The sequence below is a fragment of the Salvelinus namaycush genome, chromosome 41, assembly GCF_016432855.1.
Source record: "Salvelinus namaycush isolate Seneca chromosome 41, SaNama_1.0, whole genome shotgun sequence".
Taxonomy (NCBI): domain Eukaryota; kingdom Metazoa; phylum Chordata; class Actinopteri; order Salmoniformes; family Salmonidae; genus Salvelinus; species Salvelinus namaycush.
In genome coordinates this window covers 16,408,060-16,424,881 of record NC_052347.1, presented here as the reverse complement: position 1 = coordinate 16,424,881, position 16,822 = coordinate 16,408,060, and the positions used below count along the sequence as shown (strand labels likewise).

General features: G+C 40.8%; 1 protein-coding gene across 1 annotated transcript; it reads left to right on the top strand.

Annotated features, from left to right (window-relative positions):
- The first annotated feature begins 352 nt into the window (after nt 1-352).
- On the top strand, nt 353-15,624 carry LOC120033904 (hepatic leukemia factor-like). The gene is made up of 4 exons (XM_038980286.1): nt 353-703; nt 4,887-5,243; nt 11,639-11,856; nt 12,405-15,624. The coding sequence occupies exons 1-4, from the start codon at nt 589-591 to the stop codon at nt 12,618-12,620; spliced, it is 906 nt and encodes a 301-aa protein (XP_038836214.1). The 5' UTR covers nt 353-588; the 3' UTR covers nt 12,621-15,624.
- The last annotated feature ends 1,198 nt before the right edge of the window (nt 15,625-16,822 follow it).

The following is a 16,822-nucleotide window of genomic DNA, read 5'->3' as shown; positions in this document are numbered from 1 at the left end:
TTCACATGCTTACACGGACCCGAGAGAACACCACAATGATCCCACTGCTGCCACCAGTGAGGGAGAGAGAGAACTGTATGGGGGGGCTCAATCTATGGATCTTGCACTACATACCAAGGCTAATATGTGGGTAGTACAACGATCACATACGCCATGTCGGAGTAATCTGTCAATTAACATGATTGACATATATATTTTCAAGGAGAAAGGGGCTGAGAAAAAAATGATAGGGAAAAAACGTGAAACAAATAAGTTCCCTATTCAGCAGTGGTCAGTCCCTCCTTCCCATTCGCAGAGTCGGTATTCAAGTATTTGCCAAAGGTTTGACGTCATGTACATCGGTGTCCACAAATGGATTGTGAACCATCTTGAGCTTCACATCCAGTTGATTCTCTGCCTTCTCGAACTAGCGTCGTTCGACGAAAACCGTAATTGTTATTTTCTGCGCGGATATCAATTTCTCGGTCAGGTCAGAAACTCCAGGTTGGGTCAAGCATTGACGTTTGGTGTTTGTTTAACATATTTTCAAACGTGGGTCTTCTTTTGGAATAACAGCAATTGTACGCTATACTATCGTCCTCCAGACCAATGGAGAAAATGGCCAGACCTGTTCCTATAAACTCATCTTTCCAACCTCCAACTAATGGCGTACTGAAATCCCTGTTGGAGAATCCAATGAAGCTGCCATTTCATCATGAAGAAGGTAAACAAAACGCAGACGTCAAATAACTTGTTACGTGGTAGTTTACATTCTTTTTTGATACGATTTTGTCGTTCTCGCTTTCAAGCAGGATCTGTCAGTGTTGCAGCGCCTGAGCAAGCAAGATACAATGCAGAAAAAACAACGTCTCGGATGGCTACAATATTTCAGTAGCCCGGTGTTTCTCACCTTTGGTTACTAAGAATTGGCGTTGATTCAAGTGTAAATTAAATGGACAATCACTGTTGCTACATCCATTTTTGGACTTATAAATTAATTGATTCTTGAAGAGTAGAACTTATAAATGCCTCATGAGCTTAGTTCAACTGTCATACCCCATCAGAACCCCAAATATAAGATTGTTTTACTCCAATGTTTGTAAACAATGAAAATGTAAACAAACACTATATAGACCCAACATGGTTAAAACTATAATGTTGATATCATGGATGGTCAATCCTTGTATCCATAACTCAAACTCTTCATGTCTATGCATTTGAGTGGTTACATTTCTCTAGCCCCATCCCTCAGCTTTTTACCGAAGCAATGTCGGGGGATTCGCTTTGTTATTGTTTATACTGCTGATTGCCGCATTAAGTGTAATGTATTAGTACTACTACATCTAGCCAGATCGGGAAGGAGTACTGTATGATCCATGATGGTTGCAGTTTGTCATTAAATGTCAAAAATACATTGATAAGGATACAGTGTAGCAACAATCCCTTTAATTCATGTGACTTACGACAGAAAACGTCCCACTAAGTTTTTGTCATACAGTACTTATTATTTTTGGGAGTGCTATTTTTTCGTACACCGTTTAAGCTAGAAACGTCATTCAAACGTTTAAAAAGTGCAGAGTGGTCAGGACCAGTGTGCTTGTATACAACTTTTGGATATCTTTTACACTTTATAAACTATAAAGCTTTTTGCCCTTCGTTTTGTCCTCCATCCACTTTAAAGGGATTTCAACATTCTAAAGGTCCCATTGTGACATCATTACATCCAACATTCTATGCACTGTGAACAATAACGTGTGACAACACTCAGCTACATTGACACTTTGCCAACAAGTTAGACAAACAGTTAGGGCGTATGGAATCTTCCTCTACTTCTCTGCTATTGAAATCTGAAATCGTAACAAAAATATATTCTTGCGATAAAACGGTACAGATGTTTTAGTAACCGCATCAACTGCATTTTCTGTAAACATCCCCAGCACTTTAGACAAACTCTTGGTCTACTTCTCTGCTATTCAAATGCGTGTTTCACGATTCACCGACACTTCAGTACTTTTTCTATACTAGAACCTGAAAAACGGTTGGGTACCAGCATTTTTGTTATATTTATATTTGTTATATATGTCTCATGTCGACTACGGATTGAGAGAGGACCAAGTCTGTCTATCAGCGTAGCCGATGTCCCCTTATAGCGCGAGAGCACCGTGCCTGCTTCACTTCCTCATTCCTAGCCTATCAGGAGGAACCACTGGGAGTCTGAGCTGCATCACCACTTATGCTGCTGTAACAGTATAACTTTAAACCGTCCCCTCGCCCCGACACGGGCGCGAACCAGGGACCCTCTGCACACATCAACAACGGTCGCCCACGAAGCATCGTTGCCCATCGCTCCACAAAGGCCACGGCCCTTGCAGAGCAAGGTGCAACACTACTAATAGGTTTCAGAGCAAGTGACGTAACTGATTGAAACGCTACTAGCGCGTACCCGCTAACTAGCTAGCCATTTCACATCCGTTACACTGCACACAAGTTAACACACTTGAATAATGAAAAACAGCATGTAGAAATGTTGTTAAACATCCTCAGATTGAATAGAAGTTGAACTCTCACACAAAACACATTCTGCTGCATTTTATTCCAATAGACCTATGTATGTCCAAACGTTTTTCATCTTAGTCATTAATGATCTACCAAGTCCCGACGTGAACAGTGATGGTGATCTAGTGAAACTGGCCTGTGTAGTGAACTTGAATTCATATGAATTACCACTTAAATGGTAGTGCTGGGAATTGCCACGGCTCCTCACGATACGATATTATCGCGATACTTAGGTGCCAATACGATATTTATTGCGATTCTATATGTATCACGGTTCTATATGTATTCTGATTTGATACTGCGATTTCTGTGATTCGATGTTCATGACATATTGCTCACTGTGTCTGCTGCAGGGAGACACGAGAGACCCATGATAAAAACTAGTTTTGATCCGTCATGGAAATAAAAGTGCGGAAAACATGTTGGCTCACCATTTAATAGAAGCTTGAGGCCAACGCTATAGAAGGAGAAATACCAACGTTTTGGCACAGGTACAGCCGACTAGCGCCAGCTAACGTCAACTACCTAGCAGAAAATATACAAAAGGTTTGTTGTTGAGAATTGATACTTGGAGTCATAAAATTGATATAATATTGTCATAAATAGTATTAATATTACGATACTCTACTGTATCAATTCCCCCCCACTATTACTCTGATCCACCCAGCATGCTTTTACTGTGATTTGCAATCACATTTGAAGGAATTGCAAATGCCCTAAATTCCCATCCATTCCAAAAATAACCTCACAATTGTCATGATAAAAAACAACATTCACAACTTCTTCTGATGTATGGCATTCTGTTTGACACATTTTAATATGATTTAGCTTGTCCCTTGAAAGTAGTCGCAGACAGAAGTGTAATAGTTTGTTTCTAATGATGACATTATTATTCATGCCAAATATAGCCATATGTATGTCCTTCGTCAGTGTACGTACGGTGACCACAACGTTTCTCTCAGTATTTATTTCCCCACTGCTTTCACAAAGTAAAAAAACATTTATAAATGTTTTCAAAGGTGTGTGAATGACGTCATGGGTCTTAAAGAGAACGCGCATAATTTAAAATAAGTCCCAAATGGAAAGGAAACAGATTGGTTTTCATCTGTAGCCCAATGAAATCAGCCAAGACAAGGTCAATAACTCAATGCATGCACACACTCCTATTGAATATGCATTCACTTGTATTGTAAATAGACCTAGGCTACATCTTGATTTACCCAGTTTATCAATAGACTAGAGATTTACCATTCAAATAAATGATGACCATAATGTTATGTAGTTTGGACTCAAAAGATCCATCTGGATCAATTACCATTCTGTGACTTTGGCTAATACCCTTTCTTTTTTTCAATTGGTATCATTTTGGTATCGTGATACTAAACCTGGTATCGAAGTCAAAACTCTGGTGTCGTGACAACACATTCAAATCTGTAATCAGAACAGAATTATCTTCTTCTGATCAAAAGTGACAGCTGTTTTAGTAACGGTTATCCACTGCATTCGTTAAGCTAACTTCCCATTGTTGAATTAACTGTCATATAACTTTCAGAAATGTAACATTTATAGCACTGGGTGAGCACATTTCTAGCATGAGACAATGAGTAAACATTTAGACTTTTGACACATCAGCTACTTTGACCACTTTCCCAACAACGTAGGCAAAAACTTAGAGGATATGGCATCTTGGTCTACTTCTCTGCTATTTAAATCAGAACAGAAATATCTTCTACCAAACAAACAACCGCTGTTTTATCAACTACATTCTATCTAAACTTTTAAAAGAACTGACATTTTGAGAACTTTCCCAACAACTTAGACAAAAATCTGAACACTGCTACAAAAATACTTTTAAAGGGCAAAAGCAAGTCCAACAGTAGTACATTGTGGGAAGTTTGTAATCTACTGTAAATACACTATAGTTAGTATTCCAAAGACTAGCCAGTCTAGAAACCATTTAGTACTTATTTGTCAACAACTTGATAGGGAATATATAGATAAAGATTTGAAAAAACTCTTCAAAACTTCTGGAAATAGGTTGAAGAGAAATTAAAATATATTTCCTGAGACTGGAGGTTGTCCCCTAGAGGGTGCTTTTGCTATTGGAGTTGATGGGGTGTTTACTGTAGTTTTGGTTATTTATCTATTTGCATCAAGTATATAAGCATTCAAATACGCCTCAAGTAGACCTATGTTATACGTTTAATCAACAATCAGGGGCTGTAGATATTGTGTGTGTGTATATAAATTAAAACCTTGGCCTTTTATTGGCTTAGCCGTTTTGACATTGTAAAGACATTGTTTGGCTGTTTTGGTCTAACAGTGATATGACTCTCTCCAAATATTTGCAGGTTTTGGAAAAGAGAAGAATGAGAAAGAGAAAAAGTTGGATGAGGAAGGCGGTGCCAATACTCCACAGTCGGCCTTCCTGGGGCCAACCCTGTGGGACAAGACCTTGCCATATGATGGGGACAACTTTCAGCTGGAGTATATGGACCTGGAAGAGTTTCTGTCAGAGAATGGCATCCCCGCAAACTCAGCTCAGAATAACCAAAACCAGCCACAGCAGTCCCGGCAGCCCACTATCCAGCAGGTTTCCCCTGCACCCCCCATACCCTCTGTGGTCGACCTCAGCAGCCACGCCACTACCTCCGTTCATACAGCCATGGTCTCCCAGAACTGTCTCCAGAGCCCCCCAGCCAGAGCAGGTAAAAGACCATATCACACACAACACACAGCACAGGAACACTCTCAAACGAGGGCTAACATCTGCAAGGTCAACCAAACACACACGCGCACACACACAACTCTCCTATAGCTCTCAAATTAGGGCAAATCTCTATGTTCAAAACCTTAGTTGTTGCGCTTTCTAATAATATGCCCCGTGCGCTGTTTGTCCACCTGGTGTACTCAGCACGCATATTATGACCAGGTTGTCTTCTCAACACTGAACTTTCTCCTTTACTGTATACGCCATTCCACTCTGACCAAAAGCACAGATAGAGGTTTCTCCGTATTTAGGCTACTTCAGGGGCTTTGAGTATGCTAGGACATTTCTTCTACAATTCTGGCCCTGGACTTTGGAGCTTGAGTGGCATTGTGCCAAGTACTAGAAAGTTAAACTGGAGGGACAGTAGTTGTACAACTTGGGTGGGTTATAGTTTTATCCCTCAACTGTGTAGTTTTTGTCAACAAACATTTACAGTTTTACTACATACCTGATGAAATTCCAATATTGATTTAGATTAGGCTCATTTTGTTGCTTGGCACGCGATGCTCCATTTTGCTTTGTTTGCCTAAGGTGAATCCTGATGTATCTGTTGCTGCCTACTGAAGAGACAACCAGAAAAAAGTTAAACGTTCCTCCTTAATGAAACACACATTCCTGGTACCCAGTTATTTAGAGGTGTGAGGATAAACATACCTTATTTACAGGCATCACCAAGGCAAACATCTTCCATAAGGCTAGTTGTCATGGTTTCAGCCTCTTGAAAGTGGGGGAGTGAATAAAGAGGGTCAGTGTAATTGGTGTGTTTGTTGGAGCAGGCAGATGTGATCTGGTTTGTGCTAGCCAATTCTTTGTTGCTAAATAATGGACATCCTATCTGAATCTTCTAGTCGAGGGGAAAACAGTGATTCTATTGCCTGTAATTGTTTTATTTTGAAGCTAGTTAATTAATGATGAGGAAGATAGTTGTCTTTATGACCCTATTTTATTTAATCAAGTATATGTAAATAAGGTGTTATCACATCAGTTATAAGTATGTTATATGTTTAAAGGGAATATTTCTGTGTGCCCATTGGTTTGTGTTATATAGTAACTTTGGTACGTATTTTGGTTGGTGTGTGTGATATCTTCTCATTACCATAGTTGGTAGAGCACAGTGTGTCAAATACAATCCTTATAATTACATCCACAATGTATGGAAACCTGCCTTTTTATAATGTTCCAGTGTATAACAGAAGCTCATGTTTACAATGTCTTTGCTCGGTGGGACCTATATTATTTGTCCCATACTTCTTGAGGTTTTATGGATATGAGTTAAGACACCATTATCAGTAAACATCCTCAGATTGAATAGAAGTTGAACTCTCACACAAAACACAAAGGTTTTTCATCTTAGTCATTAATGATCTACCAAGTCCCGACGTGAACAGTGATGGTGATCTAGTGAAACTGGCCTGTGTAGTGAACTTGAATTCATATGAATTACCACTTAAATGGTAGTGCTGGGAATTGCCAGGGCTCCTCACGATACGATATTATCGCGATACTTAGGTGCCAATACGATATTTATTGCGATATGTATCACGGTTCTATATGTATTCTGATTTGATACTGCGATTTCTGTGATTCGATGTTCATGACATATTGCTCACTGTGTCTGCTGCAGGGAGACACGAGAGACCCATGATAAAAACTAGTTTTGATCCGTCATGGAAATAAAAGTGCGGAAAACATGTTGGCTCACCATTTAATAGAAGATTGAGGCCAAAGCTATAGAAGGAGAAATACCAACGTTTTGGCACAGGTACAGCCGACTAGCGCCAGCTAACGTCAACTACCTAGCAGAAAATATACAAAAGGTTTGTTGTTGAGAATTGATACTTGGAGTCATAAAATTGATATAATATTGTCATAAATAGTATTAATATTACGATACTCTACTGTATCAATTCCCCCCCACTATTACTCTGATCCACCCAGCATGCTTTTACTGTGATTTGCAATCACATTTGAAGGAATTGCAAATGCCCTAAATTCCCATCCATTCCAAAAATAACCTCACAATTGTCATGATAAAAAACAACATTCACAACTTCTTCTGATGTATGGCATTCTGTTTGACACATTTTAATATGATTTAGCTTGTCCCTTGAAAGTAGTCGCAGACAGAAGTGTAATAGTTTGTTTCTAATGATGACATTATTATTCATGCCAAATATAGCCATATGTATGTCCTTCGTCAGTGTACGTACGGTGACCACAACGTTTCTCTCAGTATTTATTTCCCCACTGCTTTCACAAAGTAAAGAAAAAAAGCTGGGAACAAACCATGACGTGGTACTGTAAATAGTTTTTGGCCTCACCACAGGAAGTAATAGTACATCCGGACACAAGTCTGTCACTCGTGTCAAAGAATTACATCTGTACAGTTACAGTACAAAGAATCCCAGCATGTGAGGGTGTACGTGCGTGTGTATATTTGTCTCAGTGCGAGTGAGTGTGTGTTTTTGTCTGGTACAGTTTCACAGGGCCTGTCTTCTCGCCGTTATGCACATCCCCTCTCACGTGTACGGCTAGGTCTTCCTGACAGACACATGCATCCGCCATGTGTAGCCCCACTGCTAACGGGAGCTTGTCATGGCATGAGCATCTCCCCCTCCTGCTTCCTTTAATTCTCCCTCACCAGACAGATCCCAGTCGGAGCCATAGCAGAGGCACAGGCTGAACCCTGATGAGATCACATGGTCAAGGCTATACTGGTATCACATACACCCCCAGCCTAGCCCGCCCCACCACCTCCCAATTGCATGCAAGCACAATGCAGCCTGAGATAGCTTTGTTATCACAGCAGATATCCAGTGGAGTTAGCGATGGGCGGGTCCCACTGCTGGTTCAATGAGGGGCCCACGGTGTATTGATGGCAGGGGCCAAAAGGGAAGTGGAACGTAGACAAGGTCAAAGGTCAGGTCTAAACTTGTGTTCAATGGAAGTGACTGTCTGATAAGGTGTGTGGTACCTATGGAAATCCTTTCCCTATAGTAAAGGCTAAGGCTATACTGGCGTGGTTAGTTCTGTTGACTCCATGTTGTTTAGCATCACATTCATATACAGTAAACACTTAACACAATAATATGAAATTCCGACTAGCTCACACTTCATTTTGAAGATTGGTTGGAAAAGGCACAGACTCGATGTTGTCATTCCTTAGGGGTCGAGCTTAAAATGTTAATGAAAATCAAACCAGTTTAAAGAGGGTTTGAGTTTCTCTCCTGACTGTCCAGCAGTCAGAGGAAGAACATGCAGGTGAGAGTCAGGTCAGAGCCATCTTAGCCCTCCGTCCCATCTGCACTGGTTCTACTACCCACCCACACAATGCAAATCTGAGCATTTACCTACAGGAGAAGGAACAAGACGCAGAGCTCTTACCTTCTATCTATGTTTGGTGGATGTTGAACACATGTTGTCAGATGGGTGTGTGTTGTCTCTTCCTATTGGAGGTTCGTAGAGGGGAGTTCACAGCCAAATACTATGGGGCACTATCAGCCAGACTTTTCACCAGGCCACTCTTAGCCAGTAAAGCATGTCACTGTATTTTTACTCCAGTAATCTGGTCAGAATTAATGGTTAAACTGATAAGATGTTTGGGCCACAGTGCTTGTTATTTATACAGGTGATATACTTTTGACAGATTGTTTTGGACAGCGTCTGATTTAGCCCTTGTAAGTAGCTTGGCACTAAGCTGACAGTGTTAGTCAGTGGCCTGTCGTTGTTGGGGACTAACATGCAGCCAACGTGTTTGTTGACAATTCACTAAAATGAGGCATTGAATTGGACCCATGCTGAAGTACCACTTTGGATGGCCAGCCATTTTAGCTTAATGTATCAGTGACTACTGATGCAGTGATTCACTGGTAACGCTAGAGTGTAGTTGTCACGCTTGCGTGTCTACATTTTAGTAATTTAGCAGACGCTCATATCCAGAGCGACTTATAGTAGTGAGTGCATACATATTCATCCATATTTTTTTCTCTAAATTCATACATATTTGTTTTCTCTTCTGAAAGGGCTGGAGTAGCTGTCTTACTTCCTTCTGCACAACGTACAAGCAGGTCAGACCTGTATGTTGGCCTCGGCTTAAATCTCAACCAGGACTTGCTGGAGCTAGAAATGCTGCTGTGACCAAAGGTCAGAAGGCTTAATGCCGTAGCCAGCTTAAAGCACAGAGAAGCTGGGTCATGACGTAGGAAGTCACCTAAAATGTCGGCCTTTGAATTCTGTTTGAGTGAAATGTTTTCACCGTCAGCAGGAAGAATTTGTATTTCTTTCATTCCTCATTACGTTTTCAAACCAACTACAAAAGACTACAGTCCTTTGATTGTGAATCGTTGTAATTGTCAAGCTGTTTAAGTGGAGGAATCTCAAGTAAATACACTGACATTGGGCTCTATTAGCTTACTGTCATAAGATGCTCACCGCCAGCCACCAATCAAATTACAGCTGATTTGATGAAGCCATCCAATTAAGTTTTTCAGTTCTGCTTGCTAATCCACTGAATGATGAAGGGTAGAATGTGAAACCGTGTCAACTGCTGACCTGCTGCTCTGTGCAATAGAAATCTATTAGGTGTTACGTAACATCCACAGAGAGCTTGCAGAGGCACATGTTGAGGCTGGCTGACGAGAAGGTTTCCTTAACATTTACAGACAAAATGTTGTTGTCTGCCTGAGCTCAGCTGACTAGAGGCACTGATAACAGGGCCCCAGAAAAGCTTAAATAACATATCTTCTGTGTTTGTGAGAGTGTCTGTCTGTCTGTGTGTCTGTAAATCTGTGTTTGTGTTCTCTGTGCTCCACCTGTTGGTTAAAAGGTGCAACCACAGTTGTTTTGCTTCTCTGTGGGCAAGGCCAGTTGTAGAATTAATTAGATGAAATAGTCATTGACTTGATGAGCATGTATAGAATAAGACGGACCTAAGAATATAGTCCGTCTTCACTTGCAAGGCTGGTATTGATTCTAGAGCAGGGGTGTCAAACTAATCTTTCCCCGGGGGCCGCATACGGTCGTCAACGAGGTCCTGAGGGCCGCACAAAAAATGGGTTATATTTCCTTGCTGTCAAAATTTGCAATAAATAGTCTTGTAGTTTTCTGAATTTCCGATGCTCCCTGACTGTCTAGCTTTCATTTCGGTGATTTATTAGCGAGCTGGTTACAGTCAAGAAACTATATGAATGTAGGTCCATTATCATTTCTACACATTTTCAATTTGGTTTTAGACATTTTAAAGTGTATACATACATACATACATACATGCATGCATGCATGCATACATACATACATACATACATACATACATACATACATACATACATACATACATACATACATACATACATACATACATACATACATACAGTACCAGTCAAAAGTTTGGACACAACTACTCCTTCCACGGTATGTCTTTATTTTTACTTTTTTCTACATTGTAGAATAATAGTGAAGACATCAACTATGAAATAACACATAGAATCATGCAATAACCAAAAAAAGTGTTAAACAAATCAAAATATATTTTATATTTGAGATTCTTCGAAGTAGCCACCCTTTGCCTTGATGAAAGCTTTGCACACTCTTGGCATTCTCTCAACCAGCTTCACCTGGAATGCTTTTCCAACAGTCTTGAAGAAGTTCCCACATATGCTGAACACTTGTTGGCTGCTTTTCCTTCACTCTGCGGTCCAACTCATCCCAAACCATCTCAATTTGCGTTGAGTTCAGGTGATTTGTGGAGGCCAGGTCATCTGACGCAGCACTCAATCACTCTCCTTCTTGGTCAAATAGCCCTTACACAGCAAGGAGGTGTGTTGGGTCATTGTCCTGTTGAAAAACAAATGAGAGATTTTTTTTTTACTCAAACCACCCGTAGGCCGCATTGAACCGGGCTGTATGTTTGACACCCCTGTTCTAGAGGATCAGCTTTGTAAAGCACAACCATGTTAAAGAACAGAATGGCAGAATACTATGATGTAAACAGGCACACGTGTGTTAGTTTCCCCTAAGTGCCCTCCTCGGGACTTTTTAAAGGGGGCTTTCAAGATAACTCAAAAGTACCCTTGGTATGGGGTAGGAGGGGAGGGGGTTACTAATGACTGCCACATTTGTCATAGCTTTTTATATTACATTTAATGGCAGATTCTAGAACCTTCATTTTAAGGAAACCAGTTGAGGTCTAATAAGGCCTAATTTCTAACCATTACTTTCTCAAGGACCATTGCACCTCAAAGCCTGCTCTTTCAGAGAGTACAGTCTCTTCTAAACAGTGCCCAGACGTAATTCAGCAGACCCTCTAACCTGTTTTCCTTTGCCTTTCTCCTGCAGTGCTGCCCTCAGCTGCCAGGAACACCCCCAGCCCCATCGATCCAGAGTCTATTCAAGTTCCAGTGGGCTACGAGCCCGACCCTGCAGACCTGGCTCTGTCCAGCGTACCCGGACAGGAGATGTTTGACCCCCGAAAACGCAAGTTCGCCCCAGAGGAGCTCAAACCACAGCCCATGATCAAAAAGGCACGCAAGATCTTCATCCCTGAAGATCTCAAGGTAACCTACCTGGAGCCTACTTATGTGAAAGGTTGAAAGGGTTCGCCACTTGTTTGGCCAAAAACTTTAAGCACCATGTTTTCTTATGTTATGTAAGCAGTGAGTGGACTTATTCCACCTAAATAACCAGACGTATTTTAAACCACAATATAAGGAGGAGCGTTAGCGCAAACCCAAACCGGCAGATTTTCAGTATTGATAGGGAGGAGGCGAACTTGGCCAGGATTTAGATTGACAGGTTTAGCTGTGGTCATTCACTCTTAACCCGGGTCATATGATGTTGTTGGAAGAGGTGTATCACATGTACTATTTGGTTTGTTGAGGTAAGATGGCTTCCTGCATGGTGCAAAGGAGGTTGAATGTGTAAGGCAGTTTTAAATAGCATTATGGAAATGTAATAAGTGAAAATGAGATGCGTGATGACATAAATAATAGGTCACATTTGGAATACTGTTTATTACTCAGGTGAAGCACTTATATATTTACAATACCACAGGTAGTGTGAAAAAAATATGAATCACAACAGTGTGTTTCACCACCCTTTCCAGGATGACAAGTACTGGGCCAGACGCAGAAAGAACAACGTAGCAGCCAAAAGATCACGGGATGCCAGGCGACTGAAGGAGAACCAAATTGCCATCCGGGCTAGCTTCCTAGAGAAGGAGAACGGTGCGCTTCGCTCAGAGGTGGCCGACTTGAGGAAGGAACTGGGTCGCACCAAGAACATTGTGGCCAAATACGAGGCTCGGCATGGGCCCCTGTGAACCTCCCCAAACCAACGTCCACGCCACACCCTTCCCTCTCACCCCCTCACCCAAGAGTTTGAAGGACAATGTGCCTCCCTTTTGGTGGCACTGGCCCCCCCACACACCAGCCCCTCACCCCTGTACATGATAATAGGGGATAGGATTCTATCATTTTGAATTCTGTCACTGGCATCCGTTTGTTTGTTCCTTCTGTTTTCTCACTCATCCTTCATGTACAAACATGTACATGGGGTATGAGTATGTATGTATGTACAGTATGCAGACACACTTTCCTCTTTCAAGTACTAGAAGGCACTTTGTGTGTTAATGAGCCAACAATCTACTCTCCGGATCCCTACCCTGTCCCCTCCTTCCATTGTTCATTTTGTAAATGATGCCATGGTGTTTGTTTTCCGCCTTTCTCACCTGTTTTATACATGTGATCAGGACTGAGAACTGTTGTAATGTATCTCCCTCCCCATCCTATGTTCTTCTAGTGCTGTTTTCAGAGGGATTATCCTCCTACCTAAGACCCTGTTCCTGTCTGTTATGTCCTGTACCTTCCTGTAGCATCCTTTCTCGAACGGTTTGTACTGCGCGTACATTCATATTGTAATTGTTTTGTTATTGTACTTCCGTTAATATTATACATTTTCGTGTCCATTTTTGTTCTATTGCGGCGCTGTAACATCAGTTCATCACATCAGGACTATAAGCTACTCTTGTGATTTTTAATATTTTCTTGTTAGCACTTAACCTCTTTCTCAAACCTCAGTATAGCTGTACAGTTGAAAATAAAAACCAGCGATTCTTTTCTATCACACATTGAGCAATAATCTTTTCCAAATCTATAATAATTCATGCTACCAAGTTTTTCCTCCCACACCGATTCCCCAATCAGAGCACCTCTTGGTCTCCAGTAGAACCCACAAGCCTCTTGTCTCGCGTTGCACGGCACGGTCATTTTCTGTTGGGAGTTGCGCTAGCTAGCATGGTGATGGTGAACAGATTTCCCACCCTGTGCTCAGTGGTCTCTCTGCTGCAGCCTGTTCCAAAACCACAACTCAGCTAACCCTCTCTGCACTAATCTTCTAACGCGTGTCACAATCTGCCCTGGTGCAATGTTCCTCAGTCTAATCTGTCTGATATTTATGTATCTTTTCTGTTAAGGACAGATGAATTTTTGGAATATTCAATTTGTTAATTGATATTATTATGACTTCTATTTGTGTTGTTGATAATGTTATTCTTCTTATTATCATCTCATTGTTTTTATTTTAATATTTCCGCATGATTTCTCAGAACACAAACCTCAAGCTAATCGCAAAGTGGTTTAATTATTTCCTTTTTATTTAGCATGATTAACAAGAGTGGTTCTTTTAATAATCAATAGAGATATCTGTATTTTTGTAGATATGTGTTTGCCTTCTTCTGTAAGATGGCTGTATGAATGTAAAAGATGTTGGGGAAAAAGTTGGATGGTGTTGTCCAGTACTGTGGTTATCCCAAACAATTAGTTTACTACAAACCAAAAGATTCAGTACAGAGATGATATATTGGTTATAAGAGATGTTTATATAAAGCTATTCTATATGGGGTTTTTTGTACAGTATTTTTCCTATACATTACTGGCTATGTATTTTAAAGGCACAGAATCCAGAATAGTATTATTATTAAAGAATACAAATACATTACTCAAAGAACCAATATAGTAGTGTTTTGATATCTTAACCATAATAATGTGGTAGTTTTACAGCGATTCATCCAAATCCAGCAGCAGTAACAGATACTTTTGGGCATTATTGGAAGACACTCCTGTATCCTGGTTATATACTATAGATTTAGCCGTTAGTAACCTTTAGTTCCTTGTGTCATGGAATCGCAGTGCTTTAAGCTCGAGTCTCCCCAACGTTAACATGAAATAAAGTTGTGAGTATGGAGGATGGAATGTATGGAATGATCTTTAATTGCTTTCTGTAGAGACCCGCTATTGTAAAGGAGATGCCAACACTTGCTTGCTATTGATTGTCCTCGATGTCACCACTAGGTGTCTCAAGAAGACTCCTGTTATGGGTTCCTTCACTCAGATGACCAAAATATGTCGCAGGAGTCCTTTGATGGTAAAACTGAAAAGGTTTACCTTTAGTCATATTCTGATATATACTAATATTTGGAGCCATCTCTATGTTCACTAGTTAGAATGATGTTACAATGAAGGGGGAGGGCAATTTCAGGTTACTGTAGCTGCTGTTTGTCTGCTTGTTAGACCTTGCAGTTCTAGTAAGCCCCACTGCCTGAGTGATATTACTCTCAATGACACTGCATAGCTTACTGAAATCTCTCTAATTCTGCTATAAGACTTTCACAATTGACCAAATACAGTGTAGTGTTCCTTACCTGTTGCAGATCATGGTCCAGCCAAGGTGAGAGTAGAGATGATATGTTTTGGCTGTAGAGAAATAGCTGGAGGTGGTTTTCCTTATTCACATTTCTATAGCCCATCCGTACAGATATGGGTTTTGTTAGCTGTGTGTGTCCATGTACTTTAACATACTATTCTGTACCATGGATGTACCATATGAAAGAATAGGATAAAGCCATTACCAGTCCACACATTGCCCACATACCTCCCTGTAGAGTGACTTCACTACCTCACCCATGAATGGAAAAAAGTAACCATAATTCTGAGTCTATTCCAGTGCCTTGAATACACTGACTGTTCCTCAGTCTCTCAGCGATGTAATGTCATTATCACCACTTGAATAGGTTCAGATCTAATGCAGCAAATATTCTATATATTTACAATTGTCTTTTTACTTATTTAAAACACTACAATTTACTAATTACCATTGTATTAATGGCAACACCAATGGACTGTTTCACAGAGGGTACATAGATACACAATGAAAGGAGTATTCTGTCTTGTCTGTCATGGAATGAATGCATAACATATGATATTCAGGCCTTGGCCTCCCTTTCTGTAATTCATAGTGTCTAATAAAGTATTTTCTGTTTCTTTTGATGAGTGTCACACTTGTTATTTCTGCTAGTGTCAAACATTTTCAAACTGTTTACTGTATACACTGAGTCTATATACTGTAGTACTTAAGCAATAAGGCCAGAGGAGGTGTTGTGTCGTGCTTAAGAACAGCCCTTAGCTGTGGTATATTGGCCAGAGGTACCTTATTGCTATTATAAACTGGTTACCAATGTGATTAGACCAGTAAATAGTCATTTTTATTCATACCCATGGTATACCATGGCATTCAGCCAATCAGCATTCAGGGCTCAAACCACCCGGTTTATAAAAAAACATGAACACCTGCTGTTTCCATGACATAGACTGACCAGGTGAAAGCTATGATCCCTTATTTATGTCACTTTTTTAAATCCACTTCAATCAGTGTAGATGAAGGGGAGGCGACAGGTTAGAGAAGGATTTTTAAGCCTCGAGACAGACATGGATTGTGTATCTGTGCTGTTCAGAGGGTGAATGGGCAAGACAAAAGATTTAAGGTCCTTTGGAGGGGTATGGTAGTCGGTGCCGGGCGCAACGGTTTTGGATTTTTCACGCTCAACAGTTTGCTGTGTGTTTCAAGAATGGTCCACCACCCAAAGGACATCCAACCAACTTGACAATTGTGGGAAGCGTTGGTGTCAACATGGGCCAACATCCCTGTGGAACGCATTCGACACCTTGTAGAGTCCAGGCCGCAGCAAATTGAGGCTGTTCTGAGGTCAAAAGGGTGCAACTCAATATTAGAAAGATGTTCCTAATGTTTAGCATACATTTAGGAAAGTAATGTCACATAACTAGTATTTCTAAGGAGTAAAAAACATTTACAGGTGGCTGGGTTAAGGTCAGTTGTGGTATGTTCAGGACATGGTACTAAATGAATGAAACCGCTGGTATCAACATTTCAGTGGCTTGTGTGTTTTCCTCATCCACCTGCCAGTCTGATTGATCAAAAAGCTCCCAGGGCCAGCGGCTGTCGCAAGCATCAAGGTCAGTGATTGGAAGGTCTCTTGTTGGGACTCTGTCTGGCTACCATTCTGTCCATGGAGGAAATGAGCTAAGGGGAAATGCAACTCCTTTAATGAAGGTTTGGTTTCCTACACAGAACAATGGAGAAATGTGTTTTCTGTCTGTATGAAGTGCTGTGACAAGCCCCCAGAGGTCAGCTATAGTTTCAACCTATAGATCTAGTACACATTTACAA

Bases quoted from the DNA above. Each gene is read 5' to 3' on its own strand.
- LOC120033904 (XM_038980286.1), top strand. From the start codon at position 589: ATGGAGAAAATGGCCAGACCTGTTCCTATAAACTCATCTTTCCAACCT. The intron at 5,244-11,638 runs GTAAAAGACCAT...TTTCTCCTGCAG, and splicing joins GAGCCCCCCAGCCAGAGCAG to TGCTGCCCTCAGCTGCCAGG. The intron at 11,857-12,404 runs GTAACCTACCTG...CACCCTTTCCAG, and splicing joins TCATCCCTGAAGATCTCAAG to GATGACAAGTACTGGGCCAG.